Source organism: Suillus subaureus, assembly GCF_016647635.1.
Source record: "Suillus subaureus strain MN1 chromosome Unknown BJ212scaffold_5, whole genome shotgun sequence".
Classification (NCBI taxonomy): Eukaryota; Fungi; Basidiomycota; class Agaricomycetes; order Boletales; family Suillaceae; genus Suillus; species Suillus subaureus.
This window is the reverse complement of record NW_024538561.1, coordinates 844,994-872,591: the sequence shown is the minus strand read 5'-3', so window position 1 is coordinate 872,591 and position 27,598 is coordinate 844,994. Positions and strand designations below refer to the sequence as shown.

At 47.9% G+C, this 27,598-nt stretch overlaps 10 protein-coding genes across 10 annotated transcripts; 2 read left to right on the top strand and 8 right to left on the bottom strand.

Moving 5' to 3' along the window:
- Nucleotides 1-2,538: 2,538 nt before the first annotated feature.
- On the bottom strand, nt 2,539-3,719 carry BJ212DRAFT_1329642 (uncharacterized protein). Its single transcript, XM_041334701.1, has 7 exons — nt 3,573-3,719; nt 3,494-3,513; nt 3,370-3,441; nt 3,096-3,321; nt 3,032-3,041; nt 2,616-2,976; nt 2,539-2,567 (listed from the first exon to the last, which is right to left on the bottom strand). The coding sequence occupies exons 1-6, from the start codon at nt 3,690-3,692 to the stop codon at nt 2,765-2,767; spliced, it is 660 nt and encodes a 219-aa protein (XP_041197073.1). The 5' UTR covers nt 3,693-3,719; the 3' UTR covers nt 2,539-2,567; nt 2,616-2,764.
- A 291-nt stretch (nt 3,720-4,010) lies between these two features.
- On the bottom strand, nt 4,011-5,234 carry BJ212DRAFT_1477085 (ribosomal protein L1p/L10e family-domain-containing protein; the record flags this gene model as incomplete). The annotated part of the gene is made up of 5 exons (XM_041339488.1): nt 4,011-4,243; nt 4,280-4,509; nt 4,567-4,665; nt 4,720-4,986; nt 5,035-5,234. 5 exons carry the CDS (start codon nt 5,232-5,234, stop codon nt 4,011-4,013), a joined length of 1,029 nt encoding a protein of 342 aa, XP_041197072.1.
- A 146-nt stretch (nt 5,235-5,380) lies between these two features.
- Nucleotides 5,381-7,137, bottom strand: BJ212DRAFT_1444956 (pyridoxal phosphate-dependent transferase; the record flags this gene model as incomplete). The annotated part of the gene is made up of 10 exons (XM_041338034.1): nt 5,381-5,455; nt 5,511-5,669; nt 5,722-5,864; nt 6,013-6,116; nt 6,174-6,232; nt 6,290-6,472; nt 6,503-6,524; nt 6,559-6,646; nt 6,713-6,958; nt 7,017-7,137. 10 exons carry the CDS (start codon nt 7,135-7,137, stop codon nt 5,381-5,383), a joined length of 1,200 nt encoding a protein of 399 aa, XP_041197071.1.
- Nucleotides 7,138-8,908: 1,771 nt separating this feature from the next.
- BJ212DRAFT_819923 (S-adenosyl-L-methionine-dependent methyltransferase) lies at nt 8,909-11,461 on the bottom strand. The gene is made up of 13 exons (XM_041344140.1): nt 11,412-11,461; nt 11,223-11,362; nt 10,757-11,133; nt 10,528-10,708; nt 10,235-10,470; nt 10,171-10,185; nt 10,062-10,122; nt 9,869-10,008; nt 9,702-9,806; nt 9,547-9,643; nt 9,432-9,493; nt 9,260-9,381; nt 8,909-9,210 (listed from the first exon to the last, which is right to left on the bottom strand). The coding sequence occupies exons 3-13, from the start codon at nt 11,003-11,005 to the stop codon at nt 9,129-9,131; spliced, it is 1,350 nt and encodes a 449-aa protein (XP_041197070.1). The 5' UTR covers nt 11,006-11,133; nt 11,223-11,362; nt 11,412-11,461; the 3' UTR covers nt 8,909-9,128.
- A 449-nt stretch (nt 11,462-11,910) lies between these two features.
- BJ212DRAFT_1444954 (thioredoxin-like protein) lies at nt 11,911-12,880 on the bottom strand (the record flags this gene model as incomplete). The annotated part of the gene is made up of 4 exons (XM_041338033.1): nt 11,911-12,131; nt 12,188-12,390; nt 12,445-12,798; nt 12,849-12,880. 4 exons carry the CDS (start codon nt 12,878-12,880, stop codon nt 11,911-11,913), a joined length of 810 nt encoding a protein of 269 aa, XP_041197069.1.
- An 88-nt stretch (nt 12,881-12,968) lies between these two features.
- On the top strand, nt 12,969-15,377 carry BJ212DRAFT_1329607 (IgA peptidase M64-domain-containing protein). The gene is made up of 9 exons (XM_041334700.1): nt 12,969-13,493; nt 13,551-13,681; nt 13,738-13,769; nt 13,818-13,939; nt 13,998-14,018; nt 14,080-14,098; nt 14,158-14,697; nt 14,752-14,790; nt 14,843-15,377. Exons 1-9 carry the CDS (start codon nt 13,010-13,012, stop codon nt 15,135-15,137), a joined length of 1,683 nt encoding a protein of 560 aa, XP_041197068.1. The 5' UTR covers nt 12,969-13,009; the 3' UTR covers nt 15,138-15,377.
- A 902-nt stretch (nt 15,378-16,279) lies between these two features.
- Nucleotides 16,280-17,259, bottom strand: BJ212DRAFT_1240455 (uncharacterized protein; the record flags this gene model as incomplete). Its single annotated transcript, XM_041329581.1, has 2 exons — nt 16,280-16,357; nt 16,405-17,259. Coding segments are annotated over 2 exons (933 nt in total), but the record flags the coding sequence as incomplete, so codon positions are not given.
- A 542-nt stretch (nt 17,260-17,801) lies between these two features.
- BJ212DRAFT_1444951 (ribosomal protein L5 domain-containing protein) lies at nt 17,802-19,258 on the top strand (the record flags this gene model as incomplete). Its single annotated transcript, XM_041338032.1, has 2 exons — nt 17,802-17,861; nt 18,374-19,258. 2 exons carry the CDS (start codon nt 17,802-17,804, stop codon nt 19,256-19,258), a joined length of 945 nt encoding a protein of 314 aa, XP_041197066.1.
- A 233-nt stretch (nt 19,259-19,491) lies between these two features.
- Nucleotides 19,492-24,362, bottom strand: BJ212DRAFT_1444950 (uncharacterized protein; the record flags this gene model as incomplete). The annotated part of the gene is made up of 21 exons (XM_041338031.1): nt 19,492-20,131; nt 20,182-20,462; nt 20,517-20,686; nt 20,740-21,062; nt 21,114-21,216; nt 21,269-21,335; nt 21,385-21,519; nt 21,576-21,722; nt 21,777-21,815; nt 21,868-21,926; nt 21,978-22,268; nt 22,306-22,587; nt 22,640-22,951; nt 22,998-23,368; nt 23,423-23,474; nt 23,528-23,787; nt 23,841-23,905; nt 23,959-23,988; nt 24,049-24,137; nt 24,194-24,239; nt 24,291-24,362. The coding sequence occupies 21 exons, from the start codon at nt 24,360-24,362 to the stop codon at nt 19,492-19,494; spliced, it is 3,834 nt and encodes a 1,277-aa protein (XP_041197065.1).
- Nucleotides 24,363-24,749: 387 nt separating this feature from the next.
- Nucleotides 24,750-26,974, bottom strand: BJ212DRAFT_1540454 (uncharacterized protein; the record flags this gene model as incomplete). Its single annotated transcript, XM_041341838.1, has 10 exons — nt 26,668-26,974; nt 26,546-26,608; nt 26,456-26,489; nt 26,382-26,401; nt 26,251-26,318; nt 26,009-26,086; nt 25,850-25,958; nt 25,500-25,687; nt 25,350-25,449; nt 24,750-25,190 (listed from the first exon to the last, which is right to left on the bottom strand). The coding sequence occupies exons 1-10, from the start codon at nt 26,740-26,742 to the stop codon at nt 24,750-24,752; spliced, it is 1,176 nt and encodes a 391-aa protein (XP_041197064.1). The 5' UTR covers nt 26,743-26,974.
- Nucleotides 26,975-27,598: the final 624 nt, after the last annotated feature.

Here is a 27,598-nt window from a genome sequence, read left to right as displayed (position 1 = left end):
TAGCTGCTGCCAAACAGATTTATTTATTGAACATGAACTACGTGATCCAATGTGCTGTGGGCTTTGGAGTCATCGGATGTCAACGTCCGCTTACCACAGACAGTGCGAGAATGATTGATATACCGTACTGAACCCCAAATCAAGCCGATGACAGGAACAACGGGGCTCCCCGTAATTCAATCGTTCATTCTTCAAGGTCAAATCTAGTGTGTGCCCTAAGTTACATGTAACCTTGTTCGCTGCCTTTGCATTGCTATTGTCAGACTCATTACAAGATGGGGGTTCCTCGGGACCTCGGTATCGAGTTGTGTTTCGCCGCCAAGGTGAGCGAGTTTCAAAGAAGGGTATATTCAGTGGTCACCCTAATTTTCATGACTCACTGTATGATACTACGTCCAAGCATCAGGCACGAATTTAGCCAGACAATTGCTTTCATATTATCTCACAGAAGAGTACTAGCGAGAACGTGCCTTGAAGGGAACGTTAGTCATCAAACTTACCAACTGGATTTGACCAAGCTTTGACACTGGATGACTCGGAAGTTCGGACCTCAGTGACATTGAATGATGAGTGCCCGTCAAACAAATCGGCAATCATAAGTATACCTCTACAGCATACGCCGAGTGCTTCGGGGAAAACAAATGGAAGGAGAATCCGACAAGTACTGGAAGAAGAGAAGGGTTCCTAATAAAAGGGTGCATACTTTAGACTATTCGCCAGAATGGGTGTCACATCCAGAACCAGATCTGTACAGCATCGGAGGTAAGAAGCGTGTGAGAGCGGGGCGGCAAACGCCGATCTACGTACACAGCGGATCTGTGGCAGGAACGAGCGGCAGCCTGTGCTACCCAGCAGGCCTACCTGGTTGGCAGCCGTTGGTAAAACGCTACCCTTAGATGAGCGTCAATATTAATAAGCTCGCAAGCAAAGTTGATGTGCCTTCCCAAGCCATTGCGTATCCGTGAGAGTACGTAGTACCCCTTCCTTTATTCTCGATCGGGCCTGTCACGGTGTCGGTCCCGGCAGTCCAGATCTTGGAATCTTTCTTAATTCAATACAGCAAGGCGATGAACCTGCTACCTATAAAGACTCGGCCTGCAATGCTAGCACACTCATTCAGAAAGCACTCCTACCACCACTTCAGTGTACCAGAACTTACCTCGAACGCGTCATGAGCAGCCAATACAACACCTCCAACACTTCACAAGCTGCTTACGCTTCATCCAAGTCGTACTCGAGCAATCCCAGCTCCCAATCACCTTCGAGCCATCCAGACTCGCGTGGTCAATCACACCCGCAGTCGTCACAATACTCGTCGCAGCGCACCACCATCCGTGCTGGTGCTAGCACAGTCGTACCAGTGTTCTTCTGAAGTGGGAGCATTTTGCTGCCTAAGCACACCCGACGCCACATGGTGTCTAGCGTTCGCTCCCTGAGCACGCTCCCGTTTTTCAACATCCCCATAATCATACATCACTATCATAATTCGCCACCACCTTCAGACTCCCCACCGCTTACGCTGGGATGTATTGCCGCATAATCACAATTTAATATGTGCAAAAGAGGATTTGCAGGGAAGGAACACGAGGAAGAAGATCAATCCTGGCTAAATCTAGGCTCTATCATACGGACCATACTTTGATTCACCACAGATTTTACTATGTATTTGGCATTTGATTTGCTATCTGATTACAGTAACTAGTAACTAGTAATCACCGGAGTTAATCTGATTGTACTCAGCGGGACATTGCACTGCGGTGGCGCCTGCGGGTTATCGAAAGTATCAATGCTGCGTATAGGTCTGGCGCCACACTTGTTCGAGAATCTCCGAAGTTGTCCGGATACACGGATTTGGTAGCATCAAAGACGAGGACGAGGACGCCCGGCCTGTCACCCTGTCCGAGAAACGCCCAGCCGTGATAAAGACTCCCATAACACGCTCAGTGCAGTGCATACATAGTGGCATGAAGGAGTGATTGCCGATCAGCAACCTGTGCTTTACCAGGGATCCGACACATCAACGGCCTGAAACAAGTTTGGTTAAAGTGCTCTACTGCGCATTCAAGTAGTATGCGGTGCTGACCACGGAGACGGGTATCCCGGGTGATCAATGATGCACTATTGTGGTTGTTTCAACTTTCTATTGTGTTTCAACTCATTCACCAGGGGATTATCCCGAGCGAGGAAATGAAACTACACAGCTGACGATGTTTTCTGGCTTTTCCGTGCCATGAAAAATGGGATTAAAATACTGCATTACGAGTGAACTACCAGGTGAGACCGTCGAACACGAGAGCCTGTGGCGCCCAGAAATTCTGCGGCACAGCGGAAATTCGCAAGCTGTCCAAAGAATGGCGTGGACAGCGCAGCGCGGTGGACTCACTGAATACATTTCCACTACATAGTGTCCAGGAAAAACAACGTGTATTCGACTAGTTTTCGCAAGGACCAGGCACTCGTAATCACAGTTTTCCACGTACGCCTGTCATTAATATGCCTGTTTCCAAGCGTCCTTGGTTAAGAGCATCCCACCACTCTAGGATGCAGTCTACAACCTCGTCTTGGCGCTAGGTATATTGTTAGCAGTGGCCACGACGATAGGAATCGAGATTCACATTTGTAAAATTGTGATCGGCCTCCTCTATTAAATGGAGGCTGTGGGTTCCAGGCGTTCTGGCACCAAGTGCCCGAGAGTAAATAACTGCATCATATCTGATGCAATGGGAATTTTTTTCCCTGTCATTCGCTATCAGTTCACAAACACTCACGTAGGAACTGTCTTATCGACGAGACCATGCATTGTCAGAACATGGATTTGATCAGGAAATTTATCCCAAACAATCGCGGTATTCCACTGAGAAAACTCCTCTAGATCGCGTGGATAGATCCTTTCCACAACTGCTTGTCGAGCAACTGTCACGGTCCGCTCGTAGTAACCCTTGGCGTCCCACTGCTCTTTGTAGGCCTCGGCAACGTCTAGAAATTAAGATCAGATGACCGATTGGCTGGACTTCGAAACTCTTGAACTTACCGTAAATTCGCTAATGACGGCTATTTCAGTTATTCTGTGGCACACAGGAGGTGATTTCTCTCACATGCATTCGGTAACGGCCTGACACATTGACCATAGCACGAGCACGTTTGCCTTCTTCTGACGTGCATAGCCAATACATCCCCACCACAGAACCACGAGAATGGCCCACCACTACATCAATCTCGTACCCATACGTATCGCCGAGGTAAGAAACGACCGTCACGAGGTCCTCGACGTCCTTCGCAAATCCACCTTGTGTCCGTTGGCCACCACTTTCGTGATTGCCGCTGTTCTATATGAATAGGGATTGACGCCAAGATGAACGGTTGACGGACCGGAAATCAAATCTGAATGAGTCCATCGGAAACCGTAGTGCAAGACGCTTTTGGAACAAGTAGTCTTTATGCCTGGAGATAAGAAGAATAAGAAGAGAGAAGAGCAGAAATAGTAGAAACGTACCCCATAGTCCCGTGGAGAATCTGGAACATACAATGAGTCAAGTAATTTTGTAAGATCGGGATGATGATCAGCATCATACCAGGGCAATCTTTCTGCCCTGCGTGGACTCTTTAGGTGCCAGTTGTTCCAAAATCCCAACCAGCTCGCAATCATCTTGAGAATGCGGTACACGCAGTTTTGTGGACTTCCTACTGGCCATTGTGCTAGGTGTGAAGGAAAAGGCAAGATGACAATGGCACAGAGTGGTACCGGCAAGTACTGAGTACCGACCCAATCAGAAACGATGACAAAAAAGGAAGGTAGTGTTCGGCACTCGGAGTCACAATATTTGCCATTACTCACCCAAAATCTGTTGTACATACTTTCAGTAGCATATAAACAATGGCGTTTGGAAAGAGCGTTGGCAGCAGTATATGCCTAGGTGAAGGAATATTGAGATATCTGAACAAGCTCGCAAACAATCATGCAATATCAGCAATACATATCTGCTCAATGACATACTACCTAGCAGCAGTAATCACGGTCGACCTGGCTTTTTGCCAATGAGGGTTCCCTTTACACTCTTTGTTGTGGCGCCTTTCACAAACTTCACTTTCTTCTTCTCTGCTCCTTCAGTGCTCCGTTTTTGTTTCACCTCCTTCAGCGTAACTGACTCGGACTTCTCAACAATCTCGTCCAGGTGTTTCTTCGTGCCCTTGCTCTTACCCTTGCTGACCGGCACTTCCGGCACGTGTTCCTCCAAATCCATGTCTGTGTCATTAGAATCAGAGTCCTCATCTGACTTACTCTCCTCAGATTTGTCCTTGGACTGGACCATACCATCCCACCGTCCACCAGCCGCATCTCCGAGTTCGCATGTCCATATCGGTAAACTGATACTTGAATTTGTTTTGATGTGAAGACTTTGAACGTTATCCCAGTTACCCTTTATATTGTTCACGATAGCAGGGAGAGATATTTTGATGTTGTCAATGACTTTTTCTGGCGCGTGCGATAGTAGTCCAATCTTAACAGACCTGACAACCAGCGTTGGATCAGGCTCGCGTTCAGGAGGCAGGTAAAAATAGACGCACGTGCACGTTCCTCTGTTCTGATGCATGTAGGTTGACTCGATGGCTCGCTCCAATTCACCCTTAAGGTCTTTGCGTGTCAAGCAGACCGGGATTGGCTGTCTGCGAGATAAATTCAGATATGCTCGCGATAGAGGCAGTCTCGAGCAATCTTACTTTTTTGCATCAAACCATTTCTTTCCCAACAAGCCCGGCAGTAATGGAATAACACGTTCATCTGCCAGGAACATTCCATTCTCTTTTAGCAACATTCGCCTGGCTTCATAGGACTTGAATTTGCCCTTGAGTTTTGTGATCCCAACGACCCTTGATACGAATTTGATTTTATGAGACTCGATAAGGTCTTTGTACTCTCGCTGAGGATCTTTGGTGATGAGACAGACAGGCGTAACTCGTGGATCGATGAGAGGATGCTTAAGTGGGCTTGGAAATGTCACAATTGTACATTCGTTAAAGAGCAGTAAAACGTACATTTTGAATGGTTTGATCTTGTGTTCGGGGTGCATCCGCTTCACTGTAATTTGTAGCCATACATATTGCTCGTTGGATGGTAAAAGCTCGTTTTCCTCCTGTTCCTTTTGTTTTTTCAAGGCATATGCATGCAGTGCATGTACGGCCCGTGTGCACTGTTTCACGGAAATACGGGAGTCGATTAATTCGGTTTTCGCCATGGTGTGCGCCCTTGAAGTTGCATCTAACAGCTTTTGTTCCGCTACCTTTAGTCCCTTGGCTTAGTCAGCAGGTAGATCTTCTTGGCGCCAGTCTGTTCTAATAATCTCTTTTTTGTAAGGAATATATTCGTACACGAAGTGAGTATTTATTGCCTCGCAAACTTCACTACTTTCTGGCACGCGTCCTTGAAAGCATCGGCGAGAACTTCGAAGTCTGAAATCTTATTTTTATGGGTAAGAATCAAGACGATATCTTCACGAATAGACTCTTCTCACCTCGTTCCATATCTGCACGCTACACCTTGTCCACCATTTTCCGTTGTGGTAGTAATGAATAGCATACACGTTCCACTCAATTAACAACGTAGTTCTCAGCAGGTTGTTAATTTCATTCGAATATTTAATGTCGCCAGGAATGGGCAGTTCCACGTTAACCTGATCAAGGAACATGAAGTGAACGAAGAAATAGAAAACTGCATTAACGCACCATATTCAAAGTCAAGTCACCGTCAGGGTCCATTACACTAGTTCCTAGGAGACTTGCCAAATACTTCCCACCTGCGATTGCGAGATTGTGAGTGTATTTGTTGATCTTATGTTCGCCGCCGAGCCACTGTCTGAAGTCCAAGGCTAGTCGCAAGTCAGAACAGTGGTGTCGATGACAACTTCGCACTAACCTGAATTCACGCTTATGAATGGAGCATAATCTATGGTCCCCGTCCCTAGCAATCAATAAGACATGATCGCTCGAAGTTATAGTGTTTTCGAGAGAACTAACATTCAAAAAGATTCACGAAACTTTGTGGGCCATTGTAATCCTTGTCTCGAGGTGAGCAATAATTGCGTGGAGTGGGTATACAAGATTTGATAACATGCTGGTTTCTAGCCCATCCCATTGGATGTCATTCGATATGATACTTCTGGGAGGTTGGAACATACCGTTTTGGCACATAAAGGACTGCGCAACTTCTCTTTGCAAAGAGCCATTTGTGGCAAGTCTGTTCAGCTCAGCTGGTCAAGAACACAGTATCACAAGTCAGAATTGACAGACTAACCGATATCCAAAAATCAGGCTTCGCTTCCGACAAATTGATATCCACTTCCTGGCCAATTGAATGCGCGGCATCCACCACTGACCAAACACCTGCACCCCTGCAAATGGCCACCATTTCTTTCCAAGGAAGACGTACCCCAGGGTTGGCCGCGATGGCGTCTACTACGGTGACGACCTTGCGAGTCTGCTGGAGGTCGCTCTTTTCCAAAGTCACCTGGCGGATATGTTCTTGCCAGCTTTTCCAGTATATCCGCGTGTGTGGTAGGGAACTGAAGATTGAATATGGATACTTGTGGATACGGTGGGATATCTCCGAGATACTTAATCGCTCGGGACACGGCATTATAAGTTGTGGTCGCTATTTTATGGGGAAAGAGAATAACAATAAGTGGGGGGACTTCATATGTGGTGATTATTGACCTACTCTCAATGATGATATCCCCTTCGTGCCACTCGAAGTTGCGGAGAATTGTACTTATGCCATGTAATGTATTATTCACCAAAACGCATTCATCAACATCTGCCCCTATCAGCTTGGCCACTCGAGTACGAGCCTCGATCCAGTGGTGAATACACTCGATGCGCAAGAATTTGTCTGGGTTAGCTTCGATCCGAGTGTTGAGCTTATCACATGCAACTCTGACTGGTTTGGGTGATGAACCATACGAGCCTTCGATGCATCGGCTATGAACCAATGTACGATATTGATATCGCCTGATAGAACTCACCATGGTTGAGGTTCACGTAAGATGGGTCAAACTCGAATAACTTGTGCATAGCGTGCCCAAATGAAGGCGGAGCCTGTTTGTCGAGCTCTGCATTGGATGTTGGGGCCGACTCGGAGGACATTGGGGTCTCCATGTCGGTCATGGGGTGCATGGGGCGCAGGGCAGCCACGGTCCAAGTCAAGTGCCAAATACTCCTGGCAATTCACCGTGGGAGCACGAACAGTGATCACTTGATCACCACCGGTCAACCAGACCGGTGCATCCGCCAGAGCGAATATGACCACAAGTCAACCATGAGCCACAGAAATTTTGGCGCGGCAGGCCGTTCAGTAGACCCACACATCGGGGATCGCGTGTTCATGCCAAGAACGTGAATGAATTGTGTAGCATACAGATTGATGCAGCAGTAACAAATAGAACAATGCGGGAACGCGCAGAACGGTGCAGCATTCGCATACAACATGAATCCAAGTAACAAGCAGAACAGTTGGCAAACATCACAGATGCGCAACAACCACAATCTTCATCTGCCACGGCATGATACCAAGTTGGGAGAGCGAGAGGATGAAAGCAACAATAACAAGGTAAGCAGAGAAGCGATTGCCAGGCAGGAGAGTTACATTCTGGGAACGTTCGCCTTGACATAAGCACAACGGTTAGCACGACGGTAAACAGAAACTTGCGGCATCAACAAGCTTCGAGCGAGAGACATATTAGGACTCCTTCTCTTGAGCCATAAGGCTGTTCGAGGACGCGAAGATCTCGGAAATCATCTTGTGCTTGGCCGGCTACAGAGGTTGCGCACTGTCGTCGAGTCCGACTGGGCTTGAGGAGGCTGTTGGGGCTCGTTGGTACTCTTTCCTTCTCGCCAGGCCACATAGGCGGGAACAAGCAGCAGGTACTGCCATGCTTGACGCTGGATTGCTGTAGCGGCGTCGGCGTCGCTAGCGAGTAGAGCCCCACGAACGATGTGCTGCTGGGTGCTGGGTTGCAAATCAGAGTAACATCCAAATTCCAAATAAGGGTAGAGATAGACCACAGACGCAAGGCTAGCCTGGCTTGTAGTACAAGTTGTACCACTGATGAGTCAAGTCAAGCAAAGACTCGGAGCCTTCCCTCGATCAGACTAACTATGTGGGCAAAGGCTTCGAGCAAAATGACAAGTAACTTGCATAACTTCGGGTTGTGCCGCACAGTGCATCCGCTTCCGAGACAGTGTTTACAGCCGCACATATAGTTCGCTTTCGACCTGCTACTTCTCTTTGAGGTACGCGCGTGCAGTCCATGTACAGCTCGTGTATACTAGGCTTTCGCCCCAACATGAATATCTTAATATTGAATGGAGCCAATTTTCGCCAGAGCGTCGCCGTTCTTCCACAGGGTCTAGTATTGCTTCCGTGCCCCCGGCATCTCCTTTACGTAAAATCGTGTATTAGAGTTTGTGACTCCTTTCGACTAACTCTCGACCTCAACTCTTCAAGATCTTCAATTACTCCTCATAAATGTGCCATTTCACCGACGCTGCGATGTTGACCTACTCTATTCGAGCTAGCGAATTTACACCAAGGAGGTGTTCCCGATGAGTAATGCAAATTTATCGTGGTAAACGGGCAACATTGACCGTTTGTCAGCGGAACAACTACTGGCAGCGCGAGGGGTACCTTCGCATCCATGTGGGGTGCACGGCAACAGTCCTGCAGCGCTCAACGAAGGAACGACACAGGCGGTTCAGGCCATTACCTGTCCAGTGATGTTCTACCATCGAGTTCTAAGTATGCCTTCTGGCAGCTTATATAAAGCTAATACTGACAGCAAGGACTCGGAGGTGCCTCGGATGCCATGAGGAGAAGCAACGAAGCTGGACACATATATTTCTCGGAAGGGGAGACACCAGTGTAAGCCCCGGCAATGCCTACGAAGCGAAAGTTATTGGAATACGTTTGGTAAAAGAGACGGTGGGACAAGGAAGTCAGTTGCATGAAAAGTAGGTAGCATACAGCAAAGTCGTCCATAGTCACGGTATCTCGTACGATTCCATGAGCAGATCCGTGATTGCTATAGCGCTAAATACCTACGGCACAGGCCATGTATTTGGAGATCTTGTTGTTGGCATCAGCTCTGAGCGATCCTGAGCTCTACGAGCATTGTATCTACAAGATCATAAACCTGAGTGAGCACCAGACCAGCGGCAGCCCTGTCCACCGTCATTAGTCGATAATCGGATAGATCTATAATGAACTTGCCCAATGATCTTCAGCTCTTCCAAGGTTCGTTCCATGCTATTGAATGTGAGCCACATAGTCAGGTCTGTTTGGTACGCGTTGTGACTGCCTGCCCCGAAGTTCGGCAACATAGGTTCAGGGGCCTTGGGGATCATGAATTCAGAAATACGCCAGGCTGCACTCTGAGACTCACGACGCTTAATCCGTTGGTTTCTACATCAGGCTTTTGAAATGTGTGGGAAATCACGCAATCGTCTAGCACGAGGCAATGATTTTGGAGTAAACACCACATTGAAGATAGCACTCACGGATTAACACTCGGCTGTTTGGTCCCATTGCCTTGCGAATGTTGCGGAGGATCGTCGTTGCCTTGGCGTCCGGCCAATTGTGGATAATGTGCCTCAACTATGTAGTAAGGTGATCGAATTACCGGTGACGAATGAAAACGAGATTAGGCTCTTACATAGTAGACATCCTTCCCAGCAACAGGTGCGTCCTCGAGAAAATCAATCGGGATAAACTCCACGCGGCCGTCAAGCAATGCCTCAGGAACATTCCTCTCCCATGCCTAATCAGATATCAACGGTGTGCCCGCTGGAATACTTATGTGTACTGGATATCTGAACTCACATTTCGTGCTAGAACCATGACATTCGGGAGATCATGATGGGTTATTCTAAGGTGAGGGTACATTTTCGCCAGAGGAGTGGAAAATGCTCCAATGCCAGATCCGACATCCACCACAGATGATATATCGTTCCAAGGATAGTCTTACGACCTGTTCGTCAGACATATTAATGATTCGAAAACTGTGATGGCTTACGGTGCAGCACTGCAGAAGCGCCTAACATATCACTTTGGCCAAGCATGGCTCTGTGAAAAGCCTGTACAGAGGATTGTGAGCCATCACTTGAGGATGACACCATACATACATCACGTTTCTCTTCCTAAAATGTGTCAAGGTAGTGAAGGGGTAGTGTGATGACAACAACTCACGTCACCCTCCATCATTTCGTATTGGTTAACCTCTATACCCTCCTTTCTGAAGGCAAATACCCGGGGTGCTTTGTCAATCTCATGAGACCTTGAAAATTCTTCGTCAATCATAGTTTCATACACAATGCCGGCAGATTTCGAGACATCCTGGCTATGAAGTCGCGCATAACACCCAGTGTTGTTCGTTGACTTGAGTATAAGGGATAGTCGGTTGTTTGCGAAGACGTCTCGCTCGACTTTTTGACGCATCACATGTTTCAGAGACAATCCTCAACCAACAACATGCACATTACCTTCTTTAAAGCAGCCCATGAGGGTCAAAGCTCGTAAGACGCGTGCAGTCTTGACCTTGTCGAAGTTGACTGCTTCAGCCAGCTTATCCACGCTAAGGCCTTCCGGATGTTGGTCCAGAACATCTGCAAGACGCGCTCGGAGGGCAACGTCTGTGCACACCCAGTTGTAATTGAGAACAAACTAAGGAAATTAACAACAGAGTGGAGATCATTTGCAAACGACACTCACATTCATCACCGTGTGCTGGGGGGGTGCCAGTATTGAGCTCAGTTGATGGTATGCGCCTTCGAGCAGCCTGATCGCCTTTTTGAGGGCAAGTGTATCCGTCGTCAGGTCGAGGGGGTGGAAGGTCGTTGCGTCGGCACTGGGGACCCCATGTCCGGTTTTCTTGTACTCTGCGATTGCTTGGTGCGCAGAGGAGTTGATAATGTTCAAAAGAGCTTCAAGCTTAGTCTCCGGTTCATTGAAGTCCGTCATCTTTCGGGGGGTGATACTACGGGGAAACAATCTCAAAGAATGAAGAAGCTCGGACTAGGAACGGGAAAGGGTCCCAGTCTTAGATCAAAAGGCTGATGAGATTGTTCGAGGGGAGAGGAATTAATACGCTGATTGAGACGGAGAATCAAAGGTGAACGCGTATGGGGCGTGTAATGAGGAGTGATTGTGTATGTAAAAGAGACGGATGAGTACGTACGAGAGTGACGTCGAAGTTCTCCTGTCAGTCATTCAGATTTTATACGCTTGATTAGTAGGCAAATATAATATCGTGCTAGACCGATGGGGCATGTAGTTGTGACGGTACACGTCCTGTCTTTTGGGACACGTGATATTGACCTTGATCATAGTCAATATACAACGAATGAGTAACAAGCATGATAATTACTGTTCTCGAACCAGATAAGTTCTGAATTGAACACAACACGATCGCCGACGCTCCACCGAAGAACCTCATCGGTGGTCCCGGAAGGTCTGGTTAGAAACTACCCATTTCCAAAGATTTACACGCCAGGTGGCCTGATGTTGTGGGTGCCACGGAATGTCAATAATTTTCCACGATTGTGCTCCCGAGCGGAACTCGAGATCATATATCGAGAAGAAATCGCGCAGGCCAACTTAGGCCAACGGTAAGTTTCAGTGTGACCTTGCGGACATCCCTCTGCTCGGGTTATTCGCTAACCTTCAAAGTAATATCCTTTTTCGCAATGTCCCAAGTGGAGCGAGCATATCTGGGGAGATCCGGGGCTCGGTACATAAGGAAACTCTCGTACGCCGTAAAAAGTGCAGGTTCGTACCAACAGAAGGCAGATCGGCCAGAAAAATCACAGCACGAAACAAAAGAGGGGTACATTTTGGTACACCTGAAATTCTGACACAGTTGCAAACTACATGTCAAATTCAAATTCCGAGTCTGAGTCGTCTTTCTTGCTTTGCACCCGTATATTTTTGGGTACCCGAATGTTCGTACTTGTGGTAGCAGACCGCATGCGAGAAGACGTATCATCGTCCTCTTCCTCTGAGTCGTCACCATCGGGCGCTCGTCGTTCACCGAGTGGCCCGCGGGGAAGATCTAGGGCGCCACACAAAATCAGAAGGGCCTCGAGTTCTGCAATAAATCCATAACTTAATATGCAGTGATATCATGAAATTGAATGAGCTTGCCTTCAAGCTGTCTTTCACGATCAGCGCCCCACGCAATAAGTTGATTCCGTATTTCCCCCTTGCGGTATATGATCAACATGGGAATTCGAGAATCTGGGAGGTCTGCAATGCATTTGTTGCCCACGATTGACACGAACTTTGAGTGCGGATATCGACTTGCTAGAGTTTGTATATGTCCAGAAGTTCTGTCACTATGAGGAATTCTGATAGTTTATTCAAATGAATAGCTGAGCTACCAGGAACAGAGGAGAACTGACCCATCTTTGTATAAGAAGCAGATCACGCCGGTGCCTTTCTCTTCTTCATCACCCTCTTCATCGATCTTACTAGCCTCAGTAACCTCCCTGGTATAATCATCGCGTCCAATTGGATAAACTCTCCCAAAGCGGGCGCGTTTCTGCTGCAGTTGTTCTCGAGCTAATCGCTGCCTCCGATATAAATCGATATCGCGGTCTATGTCGTCGTCAGTGATCTCTTCGCCCAGTTCTTTTAGCTCTTCTACAGTGAGGTCATCGAGTACATGTTGTAGCTTTGGAGAGCTTGGAGGTGAAGGGGTAGGGGGAGTGGTTTCTTTAGGAGGGATGATGCCGTACTTGCGGAGGGCATCGTTGCTGGGTACGTATATAGGCAAGTGTAGATGAGGTAGAGAATATTTGCTCACAATTCCGTATCTTCGTCCGGATTGACGGCCATGCTTATACGCGGGTACTTGAGTTCCGCAGGTAAACGCGCAGAATTCGCTACTGCTTTATTTGGTGTTGTGTAGATCGAGGGCCGCCCGCCTCTGAGCCTTTCATCACCATACGGTTGGTTCAATGAAACATGAAGACGTTGCTGACCACTAGTACTGTTGCATTTGCCCTCGTAGCTAGTACTGGTGCATACTGGAATTCTCGACCATACCAACTAACTCTTCGACGGGAAACAAATACTAGCTCATGTGACATCGTGTCTTTCGGCGAGACACAGTTGCACAAGAGTCTCCTGCCAGCGACATCAGGGCAGATAATCAGGCAGCACAACATTGTACCATCTACTGGATTGCTTGGCGATGAAGAAATAATACGGTTTCTATCATATAACACCAACGAATTATGGCTTCGTGCGCAGTTCGAGTGTTCGAATGACTTATCGTTTGTTGGACAAGGTGGACTCAATGGATTCGAGACGCAAGTGTCATTTGGGGATCAAGGGGTGTTGCATGGTATTCTGTTGGACGTCCCCGTCCCGCCGCTAGAAGTCGTCAGTCTTTTGCAATCTGGGCCGTCAGACAACCGTATCGATCTTGCTTTCTTCTCCGACGGGTGTGCGTTTTCATCTGTCTTTCTGCATGTCATGTCCTCAGTCCTCACCTAATGTACAGATACAATGCGTGAAAGAGATAAATTTCTTGATGATACAATGCGTCTGGTTACCGACTTGTCAACAAATCAGACGTTTGCTTCTGTCAGGCCTCTGTTGAACTTCTGGGCCGTGTTCTCACCTAGTCGAGAAGTCAGTGCTCTTCCAAATTGGCTACCAACCTCTAGGCTGATCCATCCATCATCTAGAGTGGCGTGGGTGTTAATGGGAAAGCTAAGAGGTGCTTATCATATCCATAATCATTTACTTCATAAACATTCCGGCTCAGGACTCCCTTTGGGTTATACCGCGATGGCACGGAATTAAGGGGCCTTTACGCAAATAACTCTGATGTTGCTTTAATGGCCTGTGCGTCTCTCGGAAATAAATGTAACTATGCGATTCTCCTTGGTACGTGTTTTGGATACTTGCTTCAGCTTTTCCTCTCAGGCTTACTTCCTTACGAAAGGCAATGATCCATTATACGGCGGTAAGATATCCAGTACTTATCTTTAAATACTGCATCACACTGACCACTTTCCTATGCCCAGGACTTGGTGGAGAGTATACGTATGTTTGCGATTCCGCATTAATTCTTGGTCTTCATCATACTAACAGAAGGTGTGAAGGACAACTACCGCCTCCCTAGCAAACGGGGCGTTGGTCCTTCGACACGAGATTGGTCACTCCATCATCGACGTAGGCGAAGAATATGACGGAGGATATGCTTATTTCGGTGTTAATGCTGTTCACAATCTCTCAGACGTGACGTGGACACAGTGGCTCGAGCACAAGGAAGATGATGCAAACATGTTCCGCGCAGAACGGTCCGTGATGCCGATGCAAGCGTATCCATGGACACTGCTAAATACAACTCAACCATGGACGATCTCCTTCTTGTCATCAGGAAACTACGCACGTCATCTGGTCAAATTTTCGCTGTCTGGCCTCCCAGATCGAGATGACTTGATTGTCCTATTTGATAAAGTCGATTTACGCTGGGCTCCAAGAAAAGATATCGGTGCCGATAGATGGCACTATGATGTTTATGAGGATACGTCGTTGAGCGCTGGCGTACACGAAATCTCGTTTGTCCTGAAGAACGGCGCTCTTGAAGGAAGCGCGCAACTATGTAGCGTAGAGGTATTGGAATATGGGACGGAAGCTGAGTATGTTGTGATCACGCATATCCATTAATCTGGGAAATCTAATACCAATGACAGATTCAACGCGACACTCGGTCACTATAGCATGTTCCCGACGTGAGTGGGTGGTTTTCACGTCAAGGAGTTTAAGCCATTGACTGGTGTGAAGATTCAGCATAGATAATGATACTTCTTATCGTCCGACGAACGACGATTGTCTTATGCGCAGCGTCACCAAGCCCAACTTTTGCAAAGTGTGCTTGGAGGGTCTTTGGCTATCGCTACTCAAACGTATCGATCTCGTCGACAACTTCAAGATAGCGTGTGGGCGTGATCGCCGCAGGATATTTGGGGTTGATCTGGTTCCGCTTGCTGAGTTTAGAGAACCCCTGTCTCCAGCGAGGAAAGCTACAGCATCGCCTGGTCGAAGGACGGGAAAGTCCTTCCGCAGTTTGCGAACATGACACACATAGACGTGAGTGATGAAGTTGGGACGTACCATGTAGATATTCGGTTCTCGACGGAGGAAGTGCGTGTAGATGAAGATGGACTGCTTGGAGCCAGCAGATCGTTTACCTGTTACTGAGACTTGCCCTTGAGTTATGCATGGCAATAAATTACAGTACCATATGGACGGAAGTGAATTGACCATGTGCCGCTTGACCTTGAGCTTGAAAATTGCAAAGTGTAGTGGCTCTCTCGACTCTCCGTCCACATATCCCAAAGTAATGTCATACGATTAATGTTTCTAACTTTGGACTGGCAGCTCGCGATGCACAACAAGAATATCACTGATGATGTATATGTAAGTGAGTCAACCCAGAGTACTAGAGCACTAGAATAGTTTGAGAGTGAATACCGGCCATGGATCCATAATACACAAGGAAAATGAGCGGCATAAGAAGAGGGACAGACGTGTTCTGCGATAAGGCAATGGTATGGGTGGAGGACGATACGAAACGGAAGGTGAACGAGAGGTATGACACTCCGGTTGTCTTGAGTGATAAGGTATGCGGAAAGAGGAGGAACGCCCAATATGCAAAGAAATCTGAGTGACGCGACTAAGAGAGAATGAAGATGACATATGTGCAGATGTGGATGAGAAAGTGAACGTGAAAACATAGAACAATGAAGAGAAGAAAACGACCAAATGCTTCGAAATCGTCGCAATCACATAACAACACACTTGCAGCACCCAGCGCCTGTGTCTTCATCGTCGTGAGGTACTTGCTGTGATGGCTCGACGTCAGTGGATGGTCGCGTAACGTTGATGGTCGGAATGTCTGCATGTCGGTAGTGCGAGAATGGTGCTGGAGAATCAGGAGGACGTGGGGTCGTTTTCCGACGGGCTGGACGGATAGGTCGCTCTGGTTCTTCGGTGAGGGGCGGTGGTAGTGTTGGAGATGGGCTTTCGGGTATCGGTGCTGGTGTCTCCTGAATTGCACTTGGTAGCTTGCCGAATTCATCCATTGGTATCTCCTCCCCCCGAGGCGCACGATACTTAGAGTAATCATAACCAAAAGTGCCAGGCGCCTAATGCAGACGTCAGTAATTGGTCGGATACGAGAATTGGAAATACACTTACTGGAGCAACAGGATTGGGAGGTTTCGGTCTAGGGCTACCATCTGCTTGCTCGTACTGACCATTCAGACCTTTCTTGCGCGCCACAACCGGTAATACCACCTGAAAAGCTATCAGCGAAACGATTAATGTTACTCTTATCTTATCACCTCGTCCCAGGTGCCCGACTTCTGAACTGGTTGGGTCCACGTGGGTATAGCGTCAACCATACCATCTCCTTCGGGAGTTGGATATGAAGCGATCGAACCGCGATTGTCATCCTTCCGTCGTGCAGCAGAAGGGGGCGTCCTCGCTTTCGATTTGGACCTCTTCGGTGTTGAAGGCGACACTGGGCTCTTCGTGCGACGTTTGTTACTCGGCGGATGATCTGGCGATTGATTCTGTGATCGTGAAAATGACCGCCGGCGGGAACTTGTGATGGAATCAGGAGATGGAATCAAAGTTTCGGAACTGCGTGTTGTTTCAATGGATGTGTTGGCTCTGAGGGGTTCCGAGGCTGTACGTGCAACGGGTATCCGAGTAGGTGGCATCTCGGTATTAATAGTGGGGTGTGCTTCGCTGCGGGTATTCTCCGTAGAGAATCTGACCAGACCGGGCGTAGACGCACTGAATGGAGGATGAATGGTGACGTCCTCTGTGCTGCCATATGCGTCATAGTTATCTTCCGGGTCGGTGTCAGGATCACCGTCAATATCCGTCGGTGGGCTTTCGTCCAGTACCATATCCGCCTCCTTTGCTCTCTGTTCATCCAAATACAAACTCTCTCTTTCCCGTAGGCCAGAAGCACTATCAGCTCTCTTTCGTCTACGGCTGTACTCCAAAGCGGTAGAGAAGTCACGAGGTGCAAAACGGTGCGTGCTCGACTTCATGTCGTGTCCGAAGTTGGCGATACGCAACATCTCCATACGTTTACCTACACGCAATTCCCCGACGCCACCGTTTCTATGCACATCTCCTCTGTACCAGTGTTCAAACGGACGTTCTTCTGATTCGTTGGAAGGCCGCGGAGGCGCAAAGGCAGTGTCGTGGTGAGACTGTTTGGAGAGAATAGAGGAACTGATAGAACTCGCCCCGAATGGAGCAGGCTCGTTCATGATATTTGATCTCTGATGTCGAATGGTGACATTTGACAAAGTGGGGTCAGTCTCATCGACAATCCAGAGATCAGGAGACGTATCAGGAGTAGGTGTCTGGTGGGAAAGGACGTCATTGCGACTTTCTGTACGAGTCGCGACACTCTGGGCATGACTGGAAGTACTTGTGGTTCTCCCCCGCGCGACCATCGGTATTCGGGTGGGCTTCACGTCAGAAGTGCGAGGGGAAGTAGGGCGAGAAGGATCTGGGGTGGGTATAGCGTGTCCGTTCGCGTAGCCGTTAAGTTGAGAAGAAGAATCGTACAAGTATGGTTGAGAAACTGTGCGAGCGCGTGTATATGGAGGATTGTATGAGGAAGCGCCGTTGGCACGGGATGCTTCTGAAGGACTTTCCGACTGTTGCAAGTTTGGTCTGGGTATAGCACTAGATTTCTTGTGTTCTGGAGAATAAAATGAACTTGGAGCCAGATCTCGCAGAGTATGGCCAGAAATTGAAGGAGCGTTCGACCTTGGTGTGTCGTCCGTAGAAGAAAAAGATGCCACTGACAGGCGTTTAGCAAGGATGCGACTTTCGCTTTCTAGTCCTGGAAAAAAGGAAGAGAAGGCGGGTCCGTCAGAATCTGACGGGCCAGAAGCTTCTGGACAAGAACGTTATAGTATTATACGTACTCTTGCGAAGAGTTGGCACGATTGTATCGTCCCACCGTGTTGGGAGAGCTGAATGTGCTGTTGCAGTCAAAGCCATTAAGTGAAAAATGAAAAGAAATAAAGAAAAGAAATAAAGTCGACCGTCGACGTCGTCAGCAACGTTGAGGACTGCAATCTAATGGCAATGAATTAGCAAGGCTGACCTGACCGTTAACCCGAGGAAGAAAGTACAAAAATAATTTACAAATAAATATTTCCATACTTGTCCACCAAGTCAAATTGCTTCCTCACTTCGACTCTCGCGTCCCTCAGTTCGTTTTCCAGTTTCTGACACCTGAACCTATTTCTCACAGATATAATTTTCAGATGAGTGCAGGCAGCAGCTCGCGTCTCTCACAGCGCGAAGGCAATCCGTCCTTTCAGGAAGCCTCCGAAAATTCGCAAATTCCTCAAGCGCGACGAGAATGGTCTTCCAGTGCCGCACGTCAGGAATCTCGTTGTCCGCGATACCCACCCATGTCGTCTCATGGATCACTACCACACGACTCTCCAAGACAACTTGATGTACATGACTTACAATCACGAGTCTGGTACACCACCATCACCACGCCAAATCCGTCTCACTTACGACCCCAACGACCCGTACACTAAAAACCGTTATAACCCTCCTGTTGGTGGCTCCCAGGCAGGCAAGAAGCCGGCACCCCCCACCACTTCAGAGAATATCGTCCGTTTGGAAAAAATAGTCATTCATTCCATGACCAAGGAAGCACTTACCAACCGGAGTAATTTACTTGGTCTCATCGCCGCGTTCCGTGCAATGTCGGGAGAAACCGAGGATGGTGGAGGTCGTCCTTCGAGCGATGGAGTGCAGATCGTGAAGGGGAAAAAGAATGTCGGTGGATGGATGCGTCCTGGTCTTCCAGTTGGTGCAAAGGTCGAGTTGAAGGGACCCAAGATGTACGACTTCTTGAGTACCCTGGTGGAATTTGTGCTTCCGAGGATTCGAGAGTTCCCGGGCATAGTCATGCCTCCCGCATCATCAACAATGAAATCTCCGAGCGGCGTGGCTGGTGTCGTTTCATTTGGCTTGCCGCCAGAGGCCATGGGCTACTTCCCTCAAATTGAGGTCAACTTGGACTCGTACCCCAAATCTTATGGTATGCACATACACTTTATTACCAATGCGGTGGGCCTCGGTGCACAAAATCGTGCAAGGGCACTGGTCTCCGGTTTCCAGATACCCTTTGCTCGCAAGTAGATTACTTGTACGTTCGTTACGTTACTCCGCCGTGTCTTAATTTGCTCATAATCCATGTCCAGATTACATTGTTAATCAAGTTATTTGTTCTTTGCATGCCATCATTAGTGAGGGATATATGGTATGTGCAAATGAAAGTACTGTCTGTGATGGCGATGCAAAGCTAACGATATAGAGCGGACAATAAATTAATAAAAAGCACACTGTTTGACCAGACAATAAAAATAAATGGTTCATCTTTGTCCCCCATGAGATTGCCAAGGTATATCACCAAGTCTATGCCTGGATGATGAGTGCGCCCTCTCTATCCCCGTCCTCGATGTCGGAGGGGGACCCATGCTCAGACCCAGCATGGACGAGTTTGATCCCGTCATCACAGACGTTTCCGATGCCGTCCGCCTGGCTTTCTTGGGCGCTATTACACTGCTTTTCGGAGTATCGTACCCCTTGAGCAGAGACCTGTTGCCCGCCGGTTTAAGTGCAGGGGCTAGTGCCGGTAGAATCTCTCTCGCCAGCTCGCGCACCAAGACAGCACCATCATCCTTGCTAAGCTTCATGACCATTTCGTGCAATCCGTAGCGCTCTACCAACATCGCACGGTTTGGGTGCACGTCGCAAACAGTCCGAAGGATACGCAAGAGGTTAAGACGAACGACCGCGCGGCTGTGGTTGAGCCTGTCAATGATGCGCTTGAAGAATTGAGATTTTGCAAGGCCGATGGTGAGTGGGGTAGAGATACGACAGATTTTAAGAAGGGGGTCAAGGAGGTTTTCAAAGGAGTTGGCTTTCGCGGATACGAAGCACTTGAGCAACGCCTCAAGAGACTCGTGGCTGACCAGCTCATCTTCGATCTTGGCCGTTTCATCTTGCAACCTAAGTTCATGTTAGTCGTGGTGCAGAATGCAATTCAAAATTTTCGTTACCATGACAGAATCGCCTCCAAGGCGCTGACCTGAAAGTATGGGTCCTCTAGAAGTTTCAAGTAAAGCGCGAGACCATTATGTTGCCAGAGGAGATATCTGCAGCTTTTCCCCGCACTAGCTAAGTCGCACAGAATGGGCAACGCGAACTGTTTGAGAGGTGAGCTGGTCTCAATTACTCGCTTCAAGCACGGAATAATGCCGGCTTGAGCCGCCTCCTCTTGTCGTGACTTGTTCAGCCGACAGAGGTTATAACAGGTCTGGAAAATGTGATTTGACACTTCCTGAAGTACCATTTGATCTGAGCGACGCCCAAGTCGTGATCTCATATGGCTTACCGTGCTATGGGGATCGGTCTTTTCTTCGTCCAGCAGTTTAATGAGTATCTCGATGGCGTTGGCGTTTTGAAGCACCTCAAGCAGATTAGCATTCATGGACAAGTGCTTCACAGCTTTCAGCATCTGAACTAGGCATTCCATCTCCAGAAGCTCGCATGCGCGTAATAGACCTGCCATCATAATTGCGGTTAGGTGCATCATTTGATCGACACGAAAATCTCACGTCTGACGATCTTCCGTGTTCCCATGGCGTTACGTACGTGGATATCGCTTTGTGTCACTTGCGAGAACACGAGAAGGATTTGTATAATCTTGTGCTTCATCTGGACTGCATTGGGACTGGAATTGCCCATGACATTGAGCAAAGCGGAGGAGAGAGGGTCGAGAAGGCCTTCGCGGATAAACATACGACAGAAGTCATTCTTAGTCGTTGGTGTTTGCAATTCGAACACGCTTCCTATGCCGTTGAGAGCGTCGACAACGAGCTCAGTTTGGTCGGTGTAGTCCTCGTCCAACAGATCAACAAGAACTTTCAGGCCACGACATCTGTAAGGGGATATGAACGCGTGCATAAAGAGAAGTCAGGCAAGCACGCACGAGATGAACATCTGCAACGTCAATACAGATGTGTGGCAGAGTAGCCTGATGAAGTTGGACGCCTCTACGCGACACTCAGAAGGGTATTTCTTTGAAGTGAAACCTGCAGCGCGTCAATCCTTCATTATCAACCCCTTTGGGGCTACGGCACATACCCATCATGACCGGAATCCCACCTATGAGGCAGAAGCTTTCTAAGAACCCAAGATCGCTCGTGACCAACTGGTCAATGACGTTAAGTTCATGGATGCATTTCAAGTCGCCAACTTACCAAGTTGATGATGTGAAGAAGCTTCATGAGGACGTCCCTAGAGCACTTGCCTTCCAGTACCTCCAAAATTGCCAGCATACCATGTGAAGACACCAACTGCACAAGCATATCTGGGTTCTCTGTCATGATATTGATCTAGAGATGTGACAACATATCAGACCATAAAAATCATCCAATGCAATTGAACTGACCAGTTGATCGCAAGCATCACGCAGTTGGAAGTCAGGCGCCGAGGGCGTCAGTTCATCGATGAGTTGGTTCACCATGTTGCACAACCGGGCATTCTTGTCACGTTGGAGATTAGTTTCAAGATCATCTTCAGCAAAACCTTCGTCGATCTGAGGAATTTAGATTTAATCAGCCAGTATCATAGATGACACATAAAAACTTGCTTCTGCGAAAGGATCGTCTTCGTCCGAATCGTCTCCGAGCTGCAGCAAAATCAATCACCACAAGATGTCCGAAATAAAACATAGACCTTACCCATGACTTGTTCGACAACCTTGTGTTGAGTTGTAGAGTTTGCATCGGTTGTTCGAGAGCTGCGGAGCTAGAGTTCAAAATTATTCATACATTGGCCTAAAACTACTTACTAGTTCCGCCAGGTTTTCCAAAGATATCATCGTAGTCCTCATCGTCGTCCTCAGCATACTTGCCAAATTCAGCATGGCTAGCCGCACGTTTCGCCTCTACGCGACCAAAAGAGCCGGAAGCACTTGAACCAGATCCGACAAAGGAAGATGAGCGGGAATGTGATCGTATCGAACCTGTAGGTGGTAGACCCATGCCAGAAATAGGACTGAGAGACGGGCGGGATGCCTTCCGCGACAGACTAGGAAGAGGTGCAGATATAGGACCGGGAGAACCAGAAAGGAGTCCGAGAACTTTGATATCGTCAGGATGAAAGAGTCCCCTACGCACTGAATTCTTCATCTTCGACATTGCGAGAGTTCTCAGACAGCAATAAGGGGAAAAGGGATACACTGACCTTGAAATCTGCCACTTTCTCTTGAAGCAGGAGCTCGTCCTCCTCGGTTGCGATGTCGGAATAGTCTTCGACGATGGGTACAATATCGGCAGACGGTGCCCTTGCGAGTGGTATTGTCCCGGGGCCAGCTGGGCTACGATTTGGTCTGATGGTCTGCGCATTATCATCACCCTCCGGTTTTTCATCTTCCATGGACGTTTTCTCTAAGGTGGAGGCTACATAGCAATACAAAATAAGATCACGATTCTCGTTCAATCTCGCGCATACCTTGTAACTTGGTGAATGAGGGTCCATCCTCAAAGTCATCGTCCCAGTTGTCTGTTTGCTCTTCTGGAGGCTGAAGGACAAAAGCTAGCGGCTCCCGAATCTTCTCCACTAGAGCAACGGGGGCAGAGGGCTTTCCCGGGGCAGTATTGGATCCTTTGAGAACAGAGTTCCCAGAGGTCGAAGCCTGGAGACCAAGAACTGAATGCTGAAGGAGCGACACCGCAGGCTTATCTCGACCGCCACGAGTCGGGGATGGTGGTTGACCTTCAGAGACGGAGTTACGACTAGTCTTCTTCGTAGGTCGTGTAGGAGCTAAAGGAGCATAAGCGAAGTATCGATCAAAACAATGACAAATCACATTTGAGAGCTTCATTCCATTCCTGTACCTTGAGAACAGCCTCGTCGTAGTTATAGTTGCTCGTGGGTCTCTTGCCATCCAGGAATGATTGCGGTCCGCCTTCTGGAGACCCCGGTCCCTTCCCTGCAGCCATGTTCATCTGTTTCTTTGCAGATATCATCCAAGGATGACGGAGTAATTTCTTGGCCGATATTCGGAGGTTACAGTCCTTCTGAAAACAGTGAAGTAGGAAATCCTTGACAATTGGAGATGCACCATCAGGAATAGGAGGGCAGTCATCCTGGACGATGCGAAAGAGCGCAGGCATGGGGTCGAGGAAGTGATATGGAGGCTTTCCTTCCAGAAGTTCGATAACTACACAACCAACGCTCCTGAATAATATGTCAGCATTTATGTTGACTCACAAGTGGCTCGATTATACTTACCAGATGTCTGACGCAGTAGTTGCGCCAGATTGCTCGATGACCTCAGGTGCCACTGGCGTAGAAAGTTATTAAGTCGTGGCGAGGACATATACCATGACAACTCACTCCAATATGGACTGCCCACAACGGCATCATCATGAATGGCACCAGTTGTAGTAGAGCTAGCGACTCCAAAGTCAGCAAGCTTTACACAGCCATCCTTGTTAGTCAAAATATTTGCGCCCTTAATATCGCGATGGATGACACCTTGGTCGTGCAAGTATACGAGCCCCGCCAGGACTTGACAGATGTAAACCGCTACCAGGTTCTCTGGAAATTTACCAAAACGTTTGCAGATATTATGCAATGATCCATTTTCGCAGAACCTGGCACGGCATGCTCAGTTACTTTCCTCGGTTGAGGTAGGATAAATACTTACTCAAGGATGATGTATAAGTATTCCCTGGTCTTGACGAAGCCCTTGTACTTGACTATATTAGGGTGCTAAGGAATGGATCGGGTAAACGATCAGACTATAAGTTTCGAGAGCTACATACATTCAAGTTCTTGAGTAAGTCGATTTCGGACTAGAATGAAGTCTTGAACAAGGCGCCCGAAGCCCTTGAATAATGGAGTCCCGGACCCACCATTATCTGCCCGAGCTCTCCCTTTGGTATGTTGCTGAGTTGTATCTCCTTCACGGCCACGGTCTCACCAGTAGCCCAGTTAAGTGCCCCTACGTGCATGAACACTTGCATAAAGTTTATTTCCGCAGAAATCCTCATTACTCACGGTAGACTTGACCAAACGCGCCCTTTCCAAGAGAGTCCCCGAGTTGCTGCAAACATATTCAGTACAATGCCACGAGATGTAACCGATGCAAACAAACATAGTCATTGAGAAGCTTCGACGTGTTCGCGCGCTTTCCGGGACTGGTTGAAGTCGACGAAGGAGTTGCCATAGCCTTGGATGGGATATGGTCGGTATCAAGGCGGGTATAGAAGGATGGCCTGTGATGGGTGGACCTGGCGTCCAAGTCCAGAGGACTTTAGAAGGTATTTGAAGCCTTTAAACTAGGAAAACAAAAGAGAGCTCACAAATGATTCTCTAAGTTTGAGCGTCGCGTCCTGCGCTGACGAAGAAGAACGAGCCAAGGCCACTGAGCAGAACTCAGTCCGATTCGGAAGCCTTCGTTCACCTGTCACTGTCACTCCCTCAGTGACCGCGTCCATTTATGAATAAATTATTTAGTACATTGCATTGAACATTCATTGGCCTAACAGGTGGAAGAACTAGTGCATACAAATCTGCCATAACCGACTAGGTAGTAGAATCGATGAGATGTAAATCATACAATATTAATGTCTGTAGTATTTCGCTGGTCGGAATTCAAAGCTGAAGGCCAGTCGACATATTCGCTACTAACTGGACTACCACTAGGACTTAAAGCAATTGGAGTACTGGTAGCAGAAAATACCGTGCTCAAGCGAGGCCGAGTAGCGAAGATTAATGGATCCTCTGGGAGGGTGATGGTCCGCACGGGAGATACAATAGAACTTACCGAGCCAGATCGCGCACGGCTGCTCGACTCGACGCGCGCTGCGGAGGAGACAGAATGTGATCGCAATCGGCTGAGCGAAACTTCCCCTGAGGGTGTGGATATGACATGATTGCGTATAGACATAATAAAATCTTCCGCCCGCGAGTGGTGGGGATTAAATCCATGAAATCCTTGCTTCTTAAGGTTTAGAGTAATCCTTGACATCATTGTGACCTGTTGACCGTGAAACTGTCAGCCTACGACGAATACGAACTACTGCTCAGTGCTCACAGTAAGGCTGTGACAGAATAATCTCGGTCAATCTCTGTTATTAGTAGTTTACTAAGAAACACTCACAGAAGCTCAAGCCTGTGTACAGTGAGTAAATCGATAAAAATGTGAGCAAACTCTGTAATGGAGATATGCGTACTGTGCGGCGATGTTTTTCACCCCCTCCTGAGCTCTGACGATCATGATTGCCAATATCAGATTTATAGTACAAATGACGCTGTCATGTGCTCGGTGAGCTCTGCTACCGGGAGAACCTGGTTTGCGCACCTGTAGTACAGCAGCCCGTCTGCGAAAACAGTACGGATAACATACCCCGCTTCTTTATTGCGGATCGAAGGAAGCGTGCGTTTCAACGTCAGCCCGAAGACATACGTGTCGTAGAGCAGAGGCAACCAAGCTGTAGCCGAAGCAATACTGCCGCTGAAAAGGGTTTCAGAACTCACATCTGCATATTGCTAGTAAGGACTCACGAATCGAACACCATAGTGCAAGCTGTGAAATCGTGAATGGGGTTGTCGTGTGTGAAAAATGAGTATCTCTCACATTGAACATGGTTTGAGTGAAGAACGGCTGGGAATTATGTCGTAAACTCATACGTTGCGTGGCGAAGGTGAAACCATACGTTCGCCATAACTCAATAGCCATGCAGTCACTACAATCCAAGCTAGCAGTAAGAACACTGCCGGCGCAATGGCGGCCCATTGATTTTTATACATTGCAATGACGCTGCTCTCCATCATTAGTAGATGTTTGCCGGGAGGAGAAACAAATTTTACCGTAACAGCATCATCAACCCGACTATCTCGATCCCTACAGCTGTGGTGGCCCCTTCGTATCGAACAAAATGCCGGCAACTTCAAATGCAATGTCAGCTAAGTCCTGTGGCACAGTGCAATGCCGACCTCTGCAATCAAGATTGTAAGATTCACCATTGGCAGATAGTGGGGGTAAAACATCAAAACTCACTGCGTAGTCCCATGAAGGTAGAGTATATGCTAGTAGAGGTTACAGGTGAAACTATAAGTCAAAGGTGAAGTACTCACCAACCAGATTGATGATAAAGACGAGAGGAGTAAGATATCGGTTCTGGAATATTAACCCGGAACATGAGAGTTTTTACTGATAGACACTGCCAATACATATGCATACCAGTAGAAATAAGTATACAACTTGGTAAACAAGTTCAGATACCAGCACATGCCCTTATCAAAGATGACACTCACGAGTCCCCTTAGGGCGTCGCCAGATTAACTCAATCTAACTCAGAATATATTGATAAATTTGAGTTTCACTAAATTCTAGTGATGTCGCACCTCGTCTGCGATGGTGACAATGTGGTCCCAAATCAATATGGTGAAACCAACGATCCCAACATACTAAATCATAGGATACGTGTCAGCCACTGGCAACAGCAGGCTAGGCAGAAAAAACGTACAATAGTTTGGCGCCTGAAATAGTGAGTATAATGTATGCAAAGACGTACAACAGACAAGCACGGCTCACGTTTCATTCGAGTCCTGGAGTACGTTATCTTTCATTGGTTCTGTCATGGGTAAGTGAGACATTTATCTATGATGGGAGACTCAGCAAGTCAGTAAGGTGTGTGCTTCAGGGAAGATTTTAGGATTATCAATCCCGAAAGGTTGTCTGAATGGAATTGTGGACGGAGAGAACGTCAACAACATTGTGATGAACACATTTATACACAACAGCACTGGTCCAATGGGCGTGTCCGATCAGGGTCCGAGATATCACGGCTTAGTAGTTGGCTATTGGTAAGTACGTCCAAATGAAAAGTCACCGACAGCCATCAGGTGATCACATGCCAAGTTTGTGCCAACTTGAAGTATCGCATAAGTGATGTTTAATATTATGTCTTCAGCAATGCAAGTGGTCGGTCGTCATCCAGTGTTGAACGGGCAACCTTGTGGAGCAGTATGGTCGCATACATTTCCAAGTCTACACATGCATCACTGTGAGTGAAGCAATAGTACTTTTTCCGAGATAAAAGCACCACAATGCCGAGCGTCTACCTTCGCTGTATCATGGAGATGGGACTGACGTGGGATGTTGGCATGTGGATGGTGGCTCGCTCGTACAATAGGTCACCTGTGGAGAAGTGTGGAGAAGAGTCGACAAGTGGGCGGTGCATACAGGATTTAACATAATAGTTCCCATGGTCATCATCGCTGCGGTGTATCTGGCGCTTGTGAGTTATGTATCTTTGGTCCAACAGCAGATGTGACAAAGTGCATGTTCCTGCCAGGTGTCCAATAAGAATGACAGGCGCAATAGCAATTGTGCTGTTTTGGTGCTAGCGCTGCTGCGGACTGTCCGGCTAACTGGTGTGAGGACGGCACAGGCTT